Genomic DNA, 22,358 nt, shown 5'->3' with positions numbered 1-22,358 from the left:
ACACACACACAGTTATTATTTTTTTTAACTATTTAAGGATAAGCTACAATATGCTTTCTCTTTATCCTTGAGTCCTTGAGTGTACATTTTCTAAAACCAAAGACATTCTCTTACATAACCGCAGTACAGTTATCCAAATGAGAAGAATTAACAGTGATGCAGTTCAATGATCTAATCCATACATAGACCCTATTCACATTCCAGTAGCTGCCCCACAAATGTCCTTTATAGCAAAGGAACCCACATGTTGTATTTAGTTATGTCTCTCTTTTCTTACAGTTTTCAGTTTGTGGCTATACAAAGTAGTTCTGTTTATTTTGTCCTTTAGCTTGTAAACATTTCAGAAATATTAATAACATGGGACTAATTGTACCTGGATCCTTGTAATTTATTTGCCTTTATTCAATGAAGAAGTAGGTCCAATAATGAATTTACTTAAAAATTTTTTTTAACGTTTATTCAGTTTTGAGAGGCAGAAACATAGTGTGAGCTGGGGAGGGGCAGAGAGAGAGGGAGACACAGAATCCGAAGCAGGTTCCAGGCTCCGAGCTGTCAGCACGGGGCCCAACGCGGGGCTCGAACTCACGGACTGCGAGATGGGGACCTGAGCCAAAGTCGGCCGCTTAACCGACTGAGCCACCCAGGCGCCCCTGAATTTGCTTTTAAATAAGAAAAATGCAGTTTCCTCTCCAGAAAACTTTTTAAAAGCATTGGGGAGCAGACCTACATTCGAGGAATCCTGAGCTGCAAAATTCTGCAGAGGGGTCTGAGATTTGTCTTTCAGTATCACCCTAAGAAACTCTGGGGGGTAAGTGCTCTTAAAATAGGAATTTTAAAAATCAGAAGAATGTTATGCTTCCATTCTTATAATCAACAGATGGCTCTGATTGTGTTTTGAAATACAATGCCTCGGGAGCAGGAAAAGAAAATGTGCCCGCTGGACTCTGAATTCCATTTTCGTTCCCCATCCTCGGTTACATGGTTAAAATAAGTATAGAAACAATTTCCATAGGGGAAAAATGAAAACTTCTTGGATACAAATAGGAAGGCTACATATACAAATTACATATTTTCAATTATTTCTTAATATTGGTCACTATTAAAATCCAAGTAAACAAACCTCAATAGTTTTTGTAATATTTTTCTGATGCTGTTTGCTCATGGAAATTTAATAGAATCATGTTCAAGATGAGACTATTGTTACTTAAGTAGATTTGTTCTTCAGTTTTGTGTAGTTTTTTTTTTTCTTTTCTTTCTAGTGGAGCCGTTTTATTTCTTTTTTTTTTTAACTTTTTTTTATGTTTATTCATTTTTGAAAGAGACAGAGCACAAGCAGGGGTGGGGTGGAGAGAGAGGGCGGGACACAGAATCTGAAGCAGGCCCCAGGCTCTGAGCTGTCAGCACAGAGCCTGACGTGGGGCTTGAACTCACAGACCGCGAGATCATGACCTGAGCTGAAGTCGGATGCTCAACTGACTGAGCCACCCAGGTGCCCCTATATTTCTTTTTTTTTTTTTTTAAATAATCTTTTGGGGCGCCTGGGTGGCTCGGTTGAGGGTCCGACTCTTGATTTTTGCTCAGGTCATGATCCCAGGGTTGTGGGATTGAGTCCCATGTCGGGCTCTGTGCCGAGCATGGAGCCTGTTTGAGATTCTCTGTTAATATTTTGGCATATTTTCTCTTGCTGTTTACCTTTTTTAGATTTATTTTTACTGAAGTAATATATGCGCTGGAGAGCAAACCAACTAGCATTTTGGATTGAGCCCTGTGACATTGGTGTTTCCGAAGGTCCCAAGCGGTCAGTGGTGGCTAATAGCATTTGTTGAGTGTTTCCTATACACCATCACTATTCTTTACGCTTTTCGTGGTATCTGTATGTTTCATTAACCAGTTATTTTTCCATGTTACAAATATTACTTTCTTAAATGTTGAAAAACTGATAAAGTTAAACCTAGAATGTGAAGGAATTGATGTACGTCAGGTCTTTGAAGAAGTGCCTATAGACAAAGCACGTTTTTAGGATTCACTGATTTATCAAATTTGGCTACCACTGTTGGAGCGTTGGCCCTGGATGAGACATCGTACAGTGCCCTTGTTCAGCACCATTTCACTGATGGAGGCACAGGTGAGCCCACTGGAGTCAGAAATGTGGGGGGCAGGGGTAGCAGAGGAAGATCATTGCTAAATGCTGCAGAGAAGGCAGCCTTTTGTAACATTGATATTTTCTAAACAGCCCCCGGTAATTATCTTCTAGAATGTCCCAAAGTCTGGAATTGCCTAATTATGTTCTTACGATTGGAGTCAGGTTCAGCATTTTTGGCAAAAAGCTGGCAAAGGTGATGGGGTGTATTTCCCATCAAATCCCATCAAGAGGCATCATGCCATTTTGTCCCTTTATCGGTGATGCTGAATTTAATGACCACGCCACACATTTTGACTGAGTCTTATTTGTTTCTGATGTTTAGTCCTCTTGAAGCGGGTAGGACATTGCAGCCCTCTTCGCGGGAGCCAAAAGGTGGAAACAACCCAGATGTTGAATGATGAATGTTTTCTTTTTCTTTTTCTTTTTCTTTTACATTTACTACAAATGAGATTTTGTTTTCATTTAGACTGCGATGTACCATTGTATCCGGTGTACCTATCTTGATTTCTTTTCTTTTCTTTCCTTTTTTTTTAGGAAGTGAAAAATTTTATTTATTTATTTTTTAAAAATTTACATCCAAGTTAGTTAGTGTACTGTGCAGTAATGATTTCAGGAGTAGAATCCAGTGATGTGGCCCCTACATATAACACCCAGTGTTCATCCCAACAAGTGTCTTCCTTAATGCTCCTTGCCCATTTAGCCCATCCCCTGACCCACAGCCCCTTCAGCAACCCTTAGTTTGTTCTCTAAGAGTCTCTTATGTTTTGTCCCCCTCCCTGTTTTTATATTATTTTTGCTTCCCTTCCCTTATGTTCATCTGTTTTGTCTCTTGAAGTCCTCATATGAGCGAAGTCATATGATATTTGTCTTTCTCTGACTAATTTGGCTTAGCATAATACCCTCCAGTTCCATTCATGTACTTGCGCATGGCAGGATTTCATTCTTTTTGATTGCAGAGTAATACTCCATTGTATATATATATATATACCACATGTTCTTTATCCATTCATCCATTGATGGCCATTGGGCTCTTTCCATACTTTGGTTATTGTCGATAGTGCTGCTCTAATAAACGTTGGACTGCATGTGCTCCTTTGAAACAGCACACCTGTATTCCTTGGATAAATGCCTAGTAGTACAATTGCTGGGTCGTAGGGTAGTTCTATTTTTAACTTTTTGAGGAACCTCCATACTGTTTTCCATAGTGGCTGTACCAGTTTGCATTCCCACCAACAGTGCCAAAGGGTTTCTCTTTCTCTGCATCCTCGCCAACATCTGTTGTCTGAGTTGTTAATTTTAGCCCTTGAATGATGAATGTTGAACAGATGAATGGATAAACGAATTATGATATATCCCTATATATGGGAATATTATTCAGTCCTAAAAAGGAATGAAGTCCTGATACATGTTTCAGGATGGACGAGCCTCAAAAACTTGATGTTAAGTGAAAGTCTACAGAAGGTTACATATTGGATCATTCCATTTTTATGAAATATCCTGAGTAGGTAAATCCACAGAAATAGAATGTACATTGGTGGTTGCCAGGGGCAGAGGAGAAGGAAATGGGGAATAACTGCCTAATGGGTTCAGGGTTTTATTTTCGGGTGATCTAAGTATTTTGCAACTCGGTGGAATTGGTAGTTGCACAACATCGTGAATGTGCTAAGTGTCCCTGGGTTAATTTCCTTAAAGTGGTTGATTTACATTAATGTGAATTTCACCTCAGGAAAAAAAGTGAAGGGGGGGAAGCTTCTTAATGATATAGAGGAAGTAGAATCTATGGGAATGAAATCATAAAAGAGTACGAACGACAGAGGCTGGCTTGTACAGCCTGCACCCCAGTCAAAGCAGCTGAAGTTCAGGCCTCCCGTGCAACTTGGAATGTGGATCAAGGCAGTTTTAAGAGACATCAACCTCAGTTTTGAGAACTGCACCATGGGTTGGAGTAGACTTTTGTATCTTTTCTCTTTGACCTCCAATTCGGAAGAATCATGTTACGTTGGATCGCTTAATGAGATAAAAATAGAAAATAGAGGTGATCCAGTCACCTAGTTTTCTTAGTGTTTTCTTCTTTCAGTCTAATTTAGGATCACGGGATTTAAAAAGCTATTTTGGTGCTGTTTGTGATACGAAATATTAAAGAATGTGTGCCATGTGTGGAGTGGGGGGGTTTAAATTAGGACAGCTCCTTTGGATCATAAGCTCTCAAAGTATATCAAGTGACAAAGGCGTTTCTGTTCAGCGGTGTAGTGTTTTACTAATTGTCCTATGGAAGTAAATTAAAATGTGGGGAAATGTGATGCCGGATTATGTGTATAGAGAAAATTTGTTAGAAGCCTACATTTTCAAAAAGAGAAGAATGGTTGACGTAGTATTGACATTCAATGGAATGTTCATCAGTTCTCAAAAATACCATTTATGAAGGTTTTAAGGCCACATCGGTGTTATAAAACAGCTAACGTGAGATAATCATAAGCGATAAAATACAGAAATAAAAAAAAAATGTGATCAACCATGTTTAGGACACATAACCTGTTCCTAGGAACAGAAAAGGCCACAAGGAAAAATTTGAACAGTACTTGCTGTGGAGTGACAGGAACATGAGCAGTATTTTATCTGCTTTTATTTTTTGTGTTCTCCAAGCGTGTAATAGTGAACACAGTTACCATAACGATGGCTCCCATTGTCAAGTGCTTGCTCGGTGCCAGGCACGGTGGCCTCTCTGGCGTCTCCTTCCCCACGGTCCGTGGAGGCAGGTGCTGGTATTAGCCCATCTCACAGGTAAAGGAATTGAGGCTCAAGGAGCGAAAGAACTTCGCCCCCTGTTCGGCAGCTAGTCGGTGGCAGATTCCAACATAAGCACTCAGATTCCAGATCCGTGTCTTAATCATCGTACGTGCAGAACATCTAGTGGCTGTTAAAGACATATGCAATATGTATTCAATTAGTGCGTATGTGGTTGGGTTAGTGAAACACTGAATTAATGGCCGGGGGATTTTATTTCTGGACCTGCTCTTGACTCCCTCTGTGGTTCAAATTGAGTCAGTATGCTTTTGGTCTCAGTCCCTCCATCATTATAGTAGGGAAAACAGAACCTCCCATTTACCTGATTTTTTATGCCTATGAGCCTGCTTATCTGCTTGTAATAAGTACTTGTAAGTTTATGGTGCCATTGCCATAAGCTAAGAATAGTTTGGTTTTGTTTAAAAAAAAAAAAGTGGGTGAGTTTAAAAATTTAGGCAGATCTAGGTTCAAATCCTTTGGACCCTCAAAAACCTTAAGCCTCAGTTTCCACGACTGCAAACTGGGTACAGTAATGTGTACCTTGAGGGTTGTGAGGAGGAGAAAATGACACTGCCTGTGGGAGATGGTCACCCCTCATGAACTGTTCTGTCCCTTCCCTGTCTGTCTTAGCTCACCTGATCTACCATAGAGTACAGAGTAATGAGATCTACCTAAGTTTTCTTGTACACTTTTTTTTTTTTACACATTTTAGTAAAATAAAGAGAAGATTAACCAACAGTGGTAAATTGTCAGCACTCAGACCTGGGTAGAGGCAAGCAGGTGAAGCAAGATGAAATGATCCTGGTAGGAGTGAGAGCAAAGGACACCCTTTTGGCTGTGCCCCCAGAGTCATGGAAACTTCGCTGGCTGTTCCAAAATGTGACAAAACACACCACGGAGGGTTAGAGGGCACATACTTCCTTAACTTTTCATGCACCTTTTCGTAAACAAACCTTACCCTGGAGAAAGCAGGTCAGTTCTCTTACTGGGGTCCATTTAGCGTAAATCTATGCTGGGATATGTATGGATTTATATATCTCCAGAAATATAAATACTTGTTCTGTTTTTAGCCAAAACAGGCAAACAAACAGACAAATTGTATCTAGCAAACTGTCATAGTTCAAGGTGCTGTTAATCCGATCATGATCATTTGGGAACAAAACTGTAGCAAAGCTGACAGAGTAGACAGGAGTTTGGGGGACTGAAGTCGGCTCTAGAACAGAGAGTATAGCACATAACAGAAAGAAAGAGGCAAGGACACTTCCTAAAGTAATGGTAATTGCTGGCATTTATTGTGTCGAGCTTTATGACTTTGTGCTCCTCTCTCCCTTTCTCATTAATGTATTTCTCTTTCTATAAATATTTTTTTAGTATGATAGCACGCACATAAAATGTCTGTCTTAGCTTAATGTATTACTTTAAGGCAAACAGTCTTGTCACTACTACTTAGGTCGAGTTTTGTCTGTCCTTGCTTCACATATTTTGAAGCTGTGTCACGAGGTGTGTAAACCATTTGGGTTTTGCTTTGTCGTTGTGAAATGTTGCAAGTAGTGATAGGTAAAGGAAGATGTCAGGAGTTCCTCCTATACTACCTCTGACTCTCGCAACAGAGTTCCTGAAAACAGAGTTTGTCGCTGGAATGTTCTCTCTTTGTGGGCACATAAATAATGGCTGCTTAAGCAAGGTAGACACCTGTAGTAGGAACTCTTCTGCATCCTTTCAGCCCTGATTCCTCCATATATCGTGCCAGGGAGGTGGTGTAGACCATAGACTTTGAGAGTGGACTGTGAATTAATTAATTAATTAATTAATTTAATGTGTATTTTTTGAGCGAGAGAGAGAGACTGTGAGTGGGGAAGGGGCAGAGAGAGAGGGAGACACAGAAATCCGAAGCAGGCTCCAGGCTCTGAGCTGTCAGCACAGAGCCCGATGTGGGGCTTGAACTCACGGACCCTGAGACCCTGATCTGAGCTGAAGTTGGAGCCCCAACCGGCTGAGTCACCCAGGTGCCCCAAGAGTGGGCTATGAATTTAGATCAACCGCTTCCATTCTGTGGGACTTGGGCAATTCATTTAACCTCTCTACACCTCTGTTTTCTATGAAAAGGACATTAAGCATACTCTAGCCGCTTCATTGATACTGTAGCTATGTAAATATTAAATGAAAATATTTTGGCAAAGTACATAGTACAATACTTGGCATATAGTAAACATCCAATAAATGTTAAATAATACTCTATCATCTGCTGTCTTGTTATATTACCTCACTTGAACTGAGGCTCAGGGTTTTTTTGGTTTTTGTTTTTGTCTTTTTAGAGAGAGAGTGCGTGTGAGCAGGGGAAAGAGGCAGAGCCCGATGTAGGGCTCGATCCCATGATTCTGGGATCATGACCTGAGCCGAAATCAAGGGTTGGATGCTCAACTGACTGAGCCATGTAGGCGCCCCGAAATGAGGCTCAGTTTAACACACTCTGTGTGTGTTCAATCCCCCTGCCGTGGGCCGATGGTGATACGGTACAGTGAGCAGATGCTAACTGACCCTGACTCCTGAGGTCTTTCCCTTTCTTACAGCACAGGTGTGCATTGGGATCATTGTGATACTGATCATACACAACTATTGGTTCCTCTATGTCCCTTATATGACATGGCTTTACTTTGACTGGCGTACCCCAGAGCAGGGGGGCAGGAGATCCAACTGGGTCAGAAGCTGGACCGTGTGGAGGTATTTTAAGGACTATTTTCCGATTCATGTGAGTAGAATTGTTTTGTGTAGTACTATTTTGAGTTGGGAGAAGAATGGAAATTTGCTTTTATCACACACAGTTTAAGCTTTTCCCTTTTCAGAGGGAGAAAGCCAGCAGATCAGCCCAGACTAAACGGGATCTGGAAGGCTGTGTGTGAGGGGCCCTGGGCTTAGGAAATAGTTTAAAAATTGGGAAACATCACTAACCCAGAGAACTACATGAGAGTCATGTTCTCTATTTCCTTTTGACAGAGGAACTAATCATGAGGGGGTTTCTTTGTTTCTTATTGGAAACTGATCAGGGAACTTTTTTTTTTTTTTTTTTTAACCTCAATACATACTGTAGCTCATCAAAACTTGGGATTTGGATCCAAGTCACAACTACATATTTGGGTTTCATCCCCATGGAGTGCTCGTTGCTGGAGCCTTTGGAAATTTTTGTACGAATTATTCGGACTTCGAACAGCTGTTTCCTGGATTCACTGCATATCTCCACGTGCTCCCATTTTGGTTCCGGTGTCCTCTCTTTCGAGAATATCTGATGAGTAGTGGTAAGTGAAGGCAGATCACTATTTCTACCATGTTCTAGGGTGGCAGGACCACACAGAATGTTCCCTCCCAAACACAGGTTTACAGTTTTGTAGTAAAACCCTTTGCTTTTTTCCCTTTCTGACACTTCACATGCTGCTTGGATGATTCTTGCCACTGGACTGAAAGTCCCAGGAAGACACAGACTGTGTCTTTTTTAACACACCTAGTGTCTAGCCTCGTGCCTGGGATATAGGAAAGTTCAATAGATGTTAATTCAATGAATAAATTGATGAGTGCATTTTGTGTATTGAGATGTGGAAGAAAGAATCTCGGGTCAAACAAGTGATAGACGGTGCCTTTGGAGAGGCACTTTGCATGTTTTTATAAACATTAGAGATGGAAAATGTGCTCCAATATGTCTTGAAGCAATGGTGGTATGTAAACCAAGCATACTTAATCTGCCTTTTTCTTCCCGGATTAAATATCATCTGGCTCAGGAATGAGTTCATTCTACTCTGCTACTCTGAACTAGGGGAAAACTCTTTGATTAATGAAACCATCATTCTACCAATTCCAAGAATACAATTTAACTGGAATGCTGGACACACTATATTAATGTGCACAGAGGCTAAGCTTGTGTTTACAGCTCTCACTGTAATTTGAAGGGTTCAGTTTGTTTGGTTTTCTGACTGGACCAGCTTATTCACTCCACATGAACTGCAGTAACTCACAAAGCGCTTTATGTTTATGGTCGCTGTGTAGGCTAACTTTACTGTCTTGCATTTCTTAGATAGAAAAGCGGATAGTCTCTATGTGAACACTTATAATTTCAGGATCAATAAGTGGCATATTCAGAGACAGAATTTTCCAGGGTCTTCCAGGTTTTCATTACGTCCTATTAATTTCTCAAATCTCTGTTGTCATTATATACCTGATAAGAAATCACTAAGCACCAGAGGATCAGGATCCCTGGCTGGGTTTTTGGGTTCTGTCTACGGACCTTCACCCGCAAAGCCCTGGGCTCTCTGTTCAGTCTGGGCTGCCACTGTATCTGGCCTCTAGAGGGCGCACCAAACCTCCAAACTACTATAGAGGCAAAAAAAAAAAAAAAAAAAATCCCATCTCTTCCCTGTTTTGGAGACACTGATTGGGTTCGTTTTATAAAGGGAAAAAAAGGGAAATTTTTTGAATTGCCAAAAAAAAAAAAAGCACAGAAATGTATTTACAGGACACAGTTGCGGTTCCAAGCCACAAGTGCGTTTGAGTGGCATAACTGAGAGCAGGTGTGGCAACTCATGGCACGAGAGATGTAGATACACCCCTCTCCGTGGCCATGGCAGATACCTATAATCAACCTGAGAGTCTTTCTCCAAGTAGTGCCCGCACACTCGCTGCCATTTACTCGAACCGGCATTTGAGATTAAACTTGTCTCTTCACTCAGGCTTATGACATTATGAGATCTTTTCCTTTTTCCTATGACCTGAGATCTCCTAAAGGCTAAATAAAAATATCCACACTTGAAGCTCTAGGGTGTCCTTGTCTTGAAGTTTAGAGAGTTCTTGATTTTTCCTGGAACCGGCTTCCTAGGACAGCCCCTTCTACTCTGTGCCTGCCTTGGCAGCCGTCCGTCTGGGCATGAGAGACAGACGGACATGTGTACTGAACCCCCGGTAATAAAGAACCAGTAGGGTTTCAGAGGTCCTTTGCTGACCAGTGCCTGTTTTGCTCTTACCCAATAGATTTCTGTCGCTGTAAGTCCCTGTAGGTCCCGCCTCCAAACCATTCCTCTTGGTCCATTTTCATGAGTCTGTACTTACCAGGTGTCAGGCGGGACACATTCCGTGTTTCGAGACTCCTGTTCCTTCCTGTGTACCGAGTAAGGCTGGGCAGGTAGCAGAGATCAGCTCACAACAGCCTTATATACTACACAGAGGAGGTCAGTAGGAAAAGCAGCCGATAGATTCACCAAGACTTATTGATTGCTGCGGGCTCGTGAAGGTAGTGAGCAATGTATATGTCATCATATCATCGGCCTCTAGCTCAGTCTCTGCCTTGTAGCAGGTGCTCAGTACGTGTTCTGAATGAAGGAATGACTGATGTGTCAACAAGATTGCTAAGAAGGGGGAATATACATGGGAGGAGCCTATACTTTTGACTTGGGTGACAGAATAGATGATGCCCATTCCCCCTGAGAGGAAATGTTGCCAGAAGGACAACCTTGAGGAAGAATACAGCGCACTGGGTTTGGCAACATGGAACCCGAGGTGTCTTTGAGTTGTCAAGGTAGAAATGTCCACTGGGCCATTGGAAGTGTGGGTGTAGGGCCTCAGGAGGAAGATGTCCCAGGAGATAACGTTTGGGAGAACTCAGCAATTGTAAGTGGTAGTTGAATCCATGTATGTAGATAACGTTAAAAGGTGTTAGAAACGAGGAAGGAGACTGTCGTAGATCAACCTGCTGTAACGAAATACCATAGACTGGGTGGCTGAAATGATAGACGTTTATTGTTCACTGTTCTGGAGGCTGGATGTCCAAGATCAAGGCACTGGCAGATCCAGTGTCTGGTGAGAGCCCCATTGCTGGCTTGCACACAGCCAGCCATCTTATGTCTTCACATAACATAACCCCTCTCTCTTCCTCTTTTGATAAGAACACCGCTCTCATCTTGGGGCTGCATTCTCATGACCTCATTCTTTTATTCTTTCCAGAGGTCCTACTTCTTAATACCATTCTATTGGGGATTAGGGTTTATAGAAATTTTGGAGGGATACAAATATTCAGGTCTTAGAGCCCTAAGACATAGCAGCAGTTACAGAGATCCTGTAAAGGGAGCCTAGAAAGGGACACTGAGAAGTGCCCGGAGGAGAGTCGGTATCTGGAAATCTAAAAGGCCCGGAGGATGCCTCCAGTTTCCACTCAGGGCACATGGGGCAGAATGGCCGTGCCTTGAACTCAGAGGAAGTTCAAATCCATTGAGGCTCAGGGTTCTTTGCCCTCTAACCCACCACTCTCTGCCTCTTCTCTCTTTGTCTCTTTTTTTAATCTTTATTGATTGATTTATTTTGAGAGAGAGAGCAAGCAAGCACGAGTGGGGGAGGGGTATAGAGGGAGAGAGAGTCCCAAGCAGGCTCTATGCTCAGCACAGAGCCCGGTACGGGACTCCATCCGACAACCGTGAGATCACGATCTGAGCTGAAATCAAGAGTCGGACGCTTGCTTAACTGACCGAGCCACCCAGGCTCCTGCCTCTTCTCTTAAGAAAGTGGTTGGTCACTCAGAATCCTGCATTATTCTATATTCCCCCAGTATTAGGAGCTTACAGAAAAATAAGCATATAATTTTCCTTTGAGAGATGAGGTGTGTTGTGTCATAATAAAACGTGTCCGACATATTCTTTTATGACCAAAAACAATGGATAAAGCCAAGAATGGGAGGAAACAATAAGACATTAAAAAGGAATTATCTCTGAAATACAGGTCATGAATGGCTTGTGTTTTCCTCTTTTTTCTTTTCCTGTAAGAGTTCATGACGTTTTCCTCCAAGAGGACATAGTACATTCAAAATCTGAAAAGGAATCTTTAAAGTTATTTTTATGTGGGAAAGCCTGGTACAAAGACCGAACAATTATATCATGGTCTTAAGTAAACAGTTTACCAAAGTCAGACTAGGCATTTTGGAACCATGTAAAGATCTGGTTTTTTGTTAAACATCTGAATTTTTAAAACCATTTACAATATAAACATAAGTTTGGGAAACAAGAATCCATGTAGAATATCTGACAACAGGCCCTTGTGTGTTCAGAAGATCTGTTGCAGCCTCTTGAAAAGGATATGCTTTTTGGTTCTGAGCCAGGATTCAGCAGGCTACTGATCAAGGCCACCAAATACAGCCATGCAGGTTATGACTGAACAATTGCAGGGGGCCCTTTTACTTATAATGCAGTATGAATAGAGTCCATAGAATTGAGCAGTGCACAACCTATCCAAATAAGTGGTAGATTTAACAAGTGACATGTTAAAATAATTTTTTTGATAAAATTTTAATGTTTATTTGTTTTTGAGAGACAGTGTGAGTGGGCGAGGGGCAGAGAGAGAGGGAGACACAGAATCCGAAGCAGGCTCCGGGCTCTGAGCTGTCAGCACAGAGCCCGACACAGGGCTCGAACCCACAAATGGTGAGATCATGACCTGAGCCGAATCAGATACCTAACTGACTGAGCCACCCAGGCGTCCCGATAACAAGTGACATTTTAAAGATACAGCCCATCACCTGCCAAAACGTTAGATCTAATTAATGGAATACATTACCTAAGATCTGGCTGTGTCAAAATTATAAACTACAAGTTGTTCCATATGTAAGCAAGGTAGGGAATTTTGTTAAGTGTTCACAGATGTCACAGAATATTATGATAAAAATGCTTTCATTTTTTTTTTAATTTTTTTTTAATGTTTATTCATTTTTGAGACAGAGAGAGACAGAGCATGAATGGGGGAAGGTCAGAGAGAGAGGGAGACACAGAATCCGAAACAGGCTCCAGGCTCTGAGCCGTCAGCACAGAGCCCAACGCGGGGCTCGAACTCACGGACCGCGAGATCATGACCTGAGCCGAAGTCGGACGCCCAACCGACTGAGCCACCCAGGCGCCCCAAAATGCTTTCATTTTTAAAACACAATAAGTACTTACCCTTTTTGTTTTATTCACTAAGGGCCAGTCTCAGTTTCTAAGAAGAGTGTGTCCCATGTGCTGAGCAAGGAGGGAGGCGGAAACATTTCAGTCATAGTTCTTGGGGGCGCGGAAGAATCGCTGGATGCCCATCCTGGAAAATTCACTCTGTTCATCCGCCAGCGGAAAGGATTTGTTAAAATTGCTTTGACCCATGGGTAAGTAGTTTCTCATTTCAGGTACCTGGGTCAGAGAAGTTAAGACATTATTTAAAAAAAAATTTTTTTTTTAACGTTTATTAATTTTGGAGAAACAGACATGGTGTGAGTGGGGGAGGGGCAGAAAGAGAGAGAGAGAGAGAGAGAGAGAGAGAGAGAGAGAGAGAGAGAGGGAGGGTGACACAGAATCCGAAGCAGGCTCCAGCTCTGATCTGTCAGCACAAAGCCCAACGTGGGGCTCGAACTCAACGAACTGTGAGATCATGACCTGAGCCGAAGTCGGACGCTCAACCGACTGAGCCACCCTGGTGCCCCTAGAAATTAAGACATTATTAAATGAACACAGAGAAATAAAGTATTGTTTCTTGTCCTTAAAGGAAGACCTCCTCTTAGTTAACCTGACAGTAAAAGTAGATGTTGGTGTTCGTGGGGAATGGAATACAACCTTCCCAGTAAGGTAGTTCAGTGTCACGGCATCCAGCACCTACACTCACCTTGCAAAGCAAAGCAAACAAAAAAGGTACAAAATTTTATATTCACGGTACAGATTTCCAGTCAAATGAACAAATGAACCATAGCCCAAACTATAGGTGGAAAAGAAGTTTCCTGGAGCCTTGATTGGCTCTCGAATAAACTTCCGTAAATTGCTAGGCTGCTGAAGTCCCTTCTCAAACGATTTCAAGTGTAAGTTTCATGGTGTGGAACATGAAATTAGCAGGATAGGGAGGCAGAGGAACATTGAAAAATTGTCAGGAATAGGTTGCAAAAGCCAGCTGGACAGAATAAAATACTTAAATCCCTTCCATTGAAAATTTGTACTCTTCCCCTTTGTATTTGTAGCGCCTCCTTGGTCCCAGTGTTTTCTTTTGGAGAAAATGAGCTGTTTAAACAAGTTAACAACCCTGAAGGCTCATGGCTTCGAACCGTGCAAGAGAGGCTACAGAAGATCATGGGGTTTGCTTTGCCTCTTTTCCATGCCAGAGGGATTTTTCAATACAATTTTGGCCTGATGCCATACAGGAAACCGATCCACACTGTTGGTATGTACCTCAAGGACCAAACGCTTGTTAGAATAAATAAAAGTATTACCTTACTTTGAGCCACGTTACTGTTATTGATTGTGGTGTTAGTGCAAGAGAAGTGGCTTCAAGTAAGAACTTCCTAAAATAAGAATCCTATAGATGTTATTTGAGCTTTATGTATGATACGTCTTTAGCTAAGAAATCACTATTTTTCACTTGGGAATTGAATACTTTCAAGAATACTGCTATTGAACTACAGGGAGAATCCAATTTAGACATAGAGTTTCTTTCTTTTTTCCTTTTTTTTTTTTTTTTAAATTTTTATTTATTTATTTTTGAGAGGGAGAGAGAGAATCCCAAGCAGGCTTTGTATTGTCAGTGCACAGCCCGATGCAGGGCTCAAACCTACGAATCGCAAGATCGTGACCTGAGCCGAAATCAAGAGCCGGACGTTTAACTGCCTGAGCCACCCAGGCTCCCCTAGACATAAAATTTCTAGTACTGAATATGAATCTATTTCTCTGCTCGAGCAGATCGTAACGTAGCAGTCCTTTGATGAATGCGTTACATCACAGTCTATTAATGTATGCAGATTTCTGTGTAATGAATATCTTCATCATATTCAGTTCACATAGGCATCAGTCTGTAGCAAAAACAATTTTGGGAGGCCACTCACTGTAGTTGTATGTATTCTAATATAGACTGATCTTATTTTTAAAAAGTTGTATATTGGGGAGACTTGAGATGGGGGAGGAGGGTGACAGACCATATTGACAGAAGGACTGAGGAGCAGAGTAATTAGCTCTTCACATCGAAAGTGACCTGGACCGCCCAGCAGGAGAAAGGGCAGAGCCAGACCCTAGTAGCACAATTAACCAAACTGTATATACTTCATCTGAAACTGGAAGTAATAGTTTCACCAGAGACAGTCCATTAAATGCCATTCAAAATGTTTTTAGGTCTGTTTCCTTAGAACCGGATTTTACCGCTTTCAGTTTCTGAGAGCATTGCATCTCACGTGCAGTCACATGACACTATTTTTAACTGTGTATTTAACTCACATGGAACGTTAGCAGACTGTTGATTAGTTACTGTAATGGTAACACAGAGATAAGTTTGCCGTTGGTGTTTTTTCCAAGAGAAGCTGGTTACATTTCTTTGGCTATATATATAAATATATATAAATAGGTTACAATATATATATATATGTATATATATATAAATAGGTTGCAAATATATATTATATATAAATATATATATTTATATATATATATTTAAGCAGGTAATCAACATGTTTTAGAGCATGATTTTTCTATGTCCTGATGCTGGGTTTGGTCCCTTATGTGCAAAGTACTATAGTTGGCATTTGGGGGGATATAAGGAAAATGGAAAGACATTATTTTTAGGAACTGAAGTTTAAGTGTAACTCATACACGCGTGAAATAGGTTGCCAGTGTTGAAAGCCAAGTGTACTTTGTTGGATTAAATGATTACAGTTATCACCCAATGGGGTTAAACTTTAGTTTTAAGTGGTTATCCCTTGACACAGCCTAGTTTTAACTCTGCTGACAAATAATTATTTGGTCAGGGGTCAGATAGAAATGACCAGATCTGAACTCGTTGTTAAGACTAGCAACCAGAGCTCTGGTTTTTCACTCATGCCTGTCTAATGTGCTTCTCTGTAACATTTAGAATAAGGGAAACTTGCTTCAGTCCATCCTTTCTGCTTACCTCCCAAACAATTGTATCGGAAATACCACGTCTTGTCTCTAGCATCTTCAGTGTCCTGCCAGTATTTGAAACCTTTTAAAAAAGGAAGCTGAAAATATGAACATTTACATAACACCTCAGCCGCCACGAGATTGATTTTATCATCAGCCAGATGACTGAGGCCCACCTGATTTGAGTGAACCAGACCCGCACAGACCATGTGCATTTAAGGACTTTTATTTGAAATAACCCAAGTAAGGATAGAATATGGACAATTCCTTAGACAAAAGCAGAGCTATGTATCAACCCAATGCAATGTGATATTGCAACAGAGACCTAAGTTGCCGTGTGCATTTCCATTTTAAATTAATGCACTTCAAGCCCAGAGTTGTTTCTTTGCTGACTCCCTGACAGAGCCCAGGCAGATCAGGTCGCATCCATACCAGCAACTTATTTTCTGATCTCTCTGCTCCCCTTCTACTTAATTAAGAGTTTATATTTAAAAAAAATAAAATAAATGGGGCACCTGGGTGGCTCAGTCGGTCAAGCATTTGACTTTGGCTCAGGTCGTGATCTCACCGCTCGTGAGTTCGAACCTCGCGTCGGGCTCTGTGCTGGCCGCTCAGAGCCTGGAGCCCGCTTCGGATTCTGTGTCTCCCTCTCTCTCTCTGCCCCTGTCCCGCTCATGTGCGCTCTCTCTCCCTCTCAAAAATAAACAAACGTTTAAAAAAAAAAAAGCGATTAAAATAAAAGAGTTTGTGAACTTAACTCTACCTCGCATCATGAAGACTCAGTAAATATTAGTTCAGTTCATCCTCAATCATCACTTCATCTTTAATTCTCTCACTGACAGCTGTTCTGGAGATGCTCAGATTATCCATCCTACACACGTCCACACGTCTGTGGGGCTTCACTTCCTCATCGACGTTAGAGCATTCATTTCAGCATCAACGATTCTCTAATACTAGTGAGAATTACTAACACTGCAAGGCTGTGTCTGCTAATATCCTACTAATTAAGTCCTTTTAGAAGAAATATGTTCTCATTAAACCCAAAGTGCCATCATCAGGTTACAGTTACCTTCCGTGCACTTCTTACACCAAACCTTGCTAAACCACCAGGTTTCTCTGTGTCCTCCATCAAAACCCTCTTTCCTCTTTGCTGAGGGTCATTCAGTGCTTACGAAAGGGAAGTTGGTGGTGGGATGAGTGAAATAGGGGATGAGGATTAAGGAGTTTACTTGCTGCGATGAGCACCGGGCGATATATGGAAGTGTTGAATCACTATATTGTACACCCGAAACTGATATTACAGTGTAGGTTAACTAATATTACAGTGTAGGCTACACAGGACTAGAATTAAAATGAAAAAAGTAATATAAGAAGCTGCCATATATTTCCTTTATGCATTTCAAAAATAGTATACAATTTACGTATTTTATGTTATTGTTGGTTTATCAAAATACAATAAAGCGTTCACAAAGTCGTGATTCGTTACATAAATGGAGAGAAACTGATTTAACGATCGCGTGCATCATCATAATCAGAAGGGATAATTGAAAGAAGTTTCGACTTTAAGAACAATGTGTAAAGGAGTGCAATTCCTGGGAATTGTTTCTTTCCACAGTATAGAGCTCCAGGAGGCCCGCCGGGATTTTGTCTTACTGTTCCCTGCTGTATTCCCAGGGCCCACAGAGTAGGAGCTCAAGACCCATTTGTAAACAAATCGTTCTTCAGTTATGCCTGTCTGATGATACTTCTTAAGTTTTTAAATACCTAACAAGTAGACGTTAAAAATTTTAAGGCAGGCTACTTAAAAAAAAATTTTTTTAACGTTTATTTATTTTTGAGACAGAGAGAGACAGAGCATGAACGGGGGAGGGTCAGAGAGAGGGAGATACAGAATCTGAAACAGGCTCCAGGCTCTGAGCTGTCAGCACAGAGCCCGACGCGGGGCTCGAACTCACAGACCGCGAGATCATGACCTGAGCCGAAGTCGGCCGCTTAACCGACTGAGCCACCCAGGCGCCCCTAAGGCAGGCTACTTTAAAAAAAAATTTTTTTTAACGTTTATTTATTTTTGAGACAGAGAGAGACAAAGCATGAACGGGGGAGGGGCAGAGAGAGAGAGGGAGACACAGAATCGGAAGCAGGCTCCAGCCTCTGAGCCATCAGCCCAGAGCCCGACGCGGGGCTCAAACTCATGGACCGCGAGATCGTGACCTGAGCCGAAGTCGGACGCTCAACCAACTGAGCCACCCAGGCACCCCAAGGCAGGCTACTTTTAAATTCACGTTGTAGAGCCCATGTGCGTAGTATGATGGGAAGTTGCATGTTTGGGCAAGAAAGCAAGAGACAAGGGAGGCTTGCCATTTAAAGGGGGAAATTTCACGTACCGTTGTATGTGTTGATTTTAATTTCTGTAAGTTTATGTTGAAAACTTTCAAAGGTTCAGAAAAGTTTCATGAGTAGTAAAATGAACTCCTGTGTGCCTTTCTCCCACACTTGTAACATTTTGCTACAGTTCTTCTCTCTCTAATGGTCTAATACAGCACTGAACTTTCTGATAGGAGCTGAAATCATGACATCTGCTTCTATGTATCTCTTAAGAGCAAGATGATTCTCTTCTCTGATGTCAGTGCAGTTTAGGAAATTGAACGTTGATCAAGGACCGTTAACCAGTGTACAGCCTATATTTCAAATTTCACCAATGGCCACAATCGTTGCCTTGTTAGCTGTGCTTTTTGGGGAATGGGGTGGGTCACGTGTCTTTTCCCCCAAACAGAATCATACGTCGCATTGAATTTTCGCATCTCTTTAGCCTGCTTTAGGCTGGGATCATTTTTCAACTTGCCTTTGTCTTTATGACATGAGCGATTTGGAGGAGTATAGGCCAGTGGTTTCTAGAATGTTCCTCACTGTGGGTTGGTATGGTCCGTCGTGGTTATATTCCAGTTACGTGTCTGTGGCAAGAATTCCACAGGAATGCTGGTGCGTCTTCCTCAGGACCTCATGTATCAGGAAGCTGTTGATGTCAGTTTGTCCCACTGTTGGTGATACTCACTTTGATCACTTGAGTGGGGTGTTTGCCAGGTTTCTCTACCATAAAGATAAATTACAGAGATTTGTCTACAGAAACCTTTATATGTTTACATACGTAAATATATCATGTATCTTAGATTTATATTTATAAATATAAAGACTTTTTCCTTTTCATCAACAAGTAACCTGGGGATGGTGTTACTTAGACACTGTAATTGTCCTGTTCATCAGACTTTACTTGGTGGCTTTACTATCCATTGATAATTCTTGCCTGAATCGATTATTGCAATCATGATTGCAAACTGGTGGTTTTCCAGCTCTAGTATTCCTTCCATATTAATTAGTTGGCATTTACCATAAGGAAAAGTCCTCCTTCCTCCCAGTGTTAGATTATTTGAATTCTGGATACCCAGAGAGGCTTATCAGCTGTGTTTGCAAGGGTCATGGGAAAGGGTCCCTTCCCATCTTGTCCAGCCCCATAACTTCCCCTGACTTTCTGGTTCTATTAATTCCTCAGCCTAAATTTTATTATGGATGTGATAGAAGTGTTTGTTTCACTTTTTAAAAATTAATTAATTTTTAAATTTGCATCCAAATTAGTTAGTATATAGTGCAACAGTGATTTCAGGAGTACATTCCTTAATGCCCCTTCCCCATTTAGCCCATCCCCCCTCCCACAACCCTTTCAGCAACTCTCTGTTTGTTCTCTATATTTAAGAGTCTCTTATGTTTTGTCCCCCTCCCTGGTTTTAAATTATTTTTGCTTCCCTTCCCTTATGTTCATCTGCTTAGTATCTTCAAGTCCTCATATGAGGACTTTGAAGTCATATGATATTTGTCTCTCTCTTACTCATCTCGCTTAGCATAATACCCTCCAGTTCCATCCACATAGTTGCAAAAGGCAAGATTTCATTCTTTTTGATTGCCGAGTAATACTCCATTTTGTGTGTGTGTGTGTGTGTGTGTGTGTGTGTGTGCGCGCGCGCGCATGTATACACCACATCTTCTTTATCCATTCATCCGTCGATGGACATTTGGGCTCTTTTCATACTTTGGCTATTGTCGTTTGCACTGCTATAAACATTGCGGTGCATGTGCCCCTTTGAAACAGCACACCTGTATCCCTTGGATAAATACCTAGCAGAGTGCAATTGCTGGGTCATAGGGTAGTTCTATTTTTAATTTTTTGAGGAGCCTCCATAATGTTTTCCAGAGTGGCTGCACCAGTTTGCATTCCCACCAGTAGTGCAAAACTGTTCCCCTTTCTCCACATCCTCCTCAACATCTGTAGTTGCCTGAGTTGTTAATTTTTAGCCATTCTGATAGGTGTGAGGTGGTATCTCATTGTGGTTTTTGACTTCTCTTTCCCTGGTGATGAGTGGTGTTGAGCATGTTTTCGTGTGTCTATTCACATCTGGATGTCTTCTTTGGAGAAGTGTCTATTCGTGTCTTTTGCCCATTTCTTCACTGGATTGTTTGTTTTATGGGTGTTGTGTTTGATAAGTTCTCTATAGATTTTGAATACTAACCCTTTATCTGATACGTCATTTGCACATATCTTCTCCCATTCTGTCGGTTGCCTTTTAGTTTTGCCGATTGTTTCCTTAGCTGTGCAGAAGCTTTTTATTTTGATGAGGTCCCAATACTTCATTTTTGCTGGCTTCCCTTGCCTCCAGAGACGTGTTGAGTAAGAAGTTGCTGTGGCTGAGGTCAAAGGGGTTTTTACCTGCTTTCTCCTCTAGGATTTTGATGGCTTCTTGTTTTACGTTTGGGTCTTTCATCCATTTTGAGTTTATTTTTGTGTATGATGTAAGAAAGTGGTCCAGGTTCATTTTTCTGCACGTCACTGTCCAGTTTTCCCAGCACCGCTTGCTGAAGAGAGTGTCTTTATTCCATTGGATATTCTTTCCTGCTTTGTCAAAGATTGGTTGGCCATATGTTCGTGGGTCCATTTCTGGGTTTTCTATTCTGTTCCATTGATCTGAGTGTCTGTTTTTGTACCAGTACCATACTGTCTTGATGATTACAGCATTGTAATACAGCTTGAAGTCTGGGATTGTGATGCCTCCTGCTTCGGTTTTCTTTTTCAAGATTGCTTTGGCTATTCGGGGTCTTTCCTGGTTCCATACAAATTTTAGGATTGTTTGTTCTAGCTCTTTGAAGAATGCTGGTGCTCTTTTGATAGGGATTGCTGTTTCACTTTTATATTTATGGAAAAATGAAAAAAATATAATCATTGCCATTAAGAAATTGCTTCTTTCCATTGTGGGCCCAGTGTGATGGCAGGCCCCAGCCACACAAAGAAACCAAAATGGACATTAAGAAGCCATTTGTCGTGCCTCAGCCACACGTACAGAAGCAAGTGATACGTACGGCCTTGGGGTCTGATTCAGAGGGACTTAGGTGGTTTCATTTGTCTTCCCTGAGCCTCAGATTTTACAACTCTAAAGAGGAAACTGTTACAATTGTCCTGTCTTCTCCAAGGGTTATTCTGTGGATCAGATGACATTGTACGTGAGAAAGCACTTTGTGCACCCCCAGAATAGGAGAGTACAGGCTGATGTACAGCCCGGGGGGCTTCCTGTCCAGACTGTTGAGCGCTATTAAACGTGTTTCCATCTCTCTTTGTAAGTGTCCTTGCCGAAGTGTTCGTCGAAATCAAATCATGAGGAAATTGACAAATTGAGATTGTGGGACATTCAGATTGTGTTAAACAACTGGCCTAGACTCTTCAAAAATATTAATTTCCTGAAAGACCAAAAAGAGAGAGTGCTCAAAGACACAGCAGCTGTCATGGATGGTTGGTGGGGGGGTAGGGGGTGGCAATCAGCTGTAAGGATATCATGGAGACAATTTATCAAGTTTGAATGTAAACTAAGTACAAAATAATTGTGTAGAGGTTAGATGCCTTGGGTATGAGAATGGTGTATTTTAAAAGGACAGCGTTCTTGGGGCGCCTGGGTGGCCCAGTCAGTTAAGCGTCCGACTTCGGCCCAGGTCATCGTCTCACGGTTCGTGAGTTCAAGCTCCGCGTCAGGCTCTGTGCTGACAGCTCGGAGACTGGAGTCTGCTTCGGATTCTGTGTCTCTTCCCTCTCTCTGCCCCTCCCTAGCTTATGCTTGCTCTCTGTGTCAAAAATAAATAAACTTAAAAAAAAATAAGAAAATAAAATAAAAAGGACAGTGTTCTTGAGGCGCCTGGGTGGTTCAGTCTGTGAAGCGTCTGGCTCTTGATTTCAGCTCTGGTTATGATCTCACGGTTTGTGGGATCGAGCCCTGCATCAGGCTGTGTGCTGACAGCACAGAGCCTTTTTGGGATTCTCTGTCTCCCTCTTTCTTTCTGCCCCTCCCGCTCACTCTCTCCCTCTCTCTCAAAAATAAATAATAAACATTAAAAAAGAAGGACAGTGTTGTTGTACTTAAGAACCACATGCCAAATGTTTAGGGACGATAATACAATCGAACCACTGATGTCTACAACTTACTTTCAAATGGGTCTACAAA

At 41.6% G+C, this 22,358-nt stretch overlaps 1 protein-coding gene across 5 annotated transcripts in view; it reads left to right on the top strand.

Moving 5' to 3' along the window:
* The window catches only part of MOGAT1 (monoacylglycerol O-acyltransferase 1), a 37,962-nt gene that overhangs the window by 5,641 nt on the left and 9,963 nt on the right, over positions 1 to 22,358 (top strand). For 2 of the 5 annotated variants that reach the window (XM_049615847.1, XM_049615849.1), the window contains exons 2-5: positions 7,498 to 7,676; positions 8,016 to 8,220; positions 12,908 to 13,082; positions 13,923 to 14,122. In XM_049615847.1, coding sequence (XP_049471804.1) covers positions 7,498 to 7,676; positions 8,016 to 8,220; positions 12,908 to 13,082; positions 13,923 to 14,122 — 759 coding nt within the window. Of the gene's footprint in view, positions 1 to 1,555; positions 2,126 to 7,497; positions 7,677 to 8,015; positions 8,221 to 12,907; positions 13,083 to 13,922; positions 14,123 to 22,358 lie in introns of those variants that run through there. The other 3 variants (XM_049615848.1, XM_049615850.1, XM_049615851.1) reach the window with 3 other exon arrangements.

The sequence above is a fragment of the Panthera uncia genome, assembly GCF_023721935.1.
Source record: "Panthera uncia isolate 11264 chromosome C1 unlocalized genomic scaffold, Puncia_PCG_1.0 HiC_scaffold_3, whole genome shotgun sequence".
Taxonomy (NCBI): Eukaryota; Metazoa; Chordata; class Mammalia; order Carnivora; family Felidae; genus Panthera; species Panthera uncia.
The sequence above is the reverse complement of the archived record's forward strand: the minus strand, read 5'-3'. Positions and strand labels throughout refer to the sequence as shown.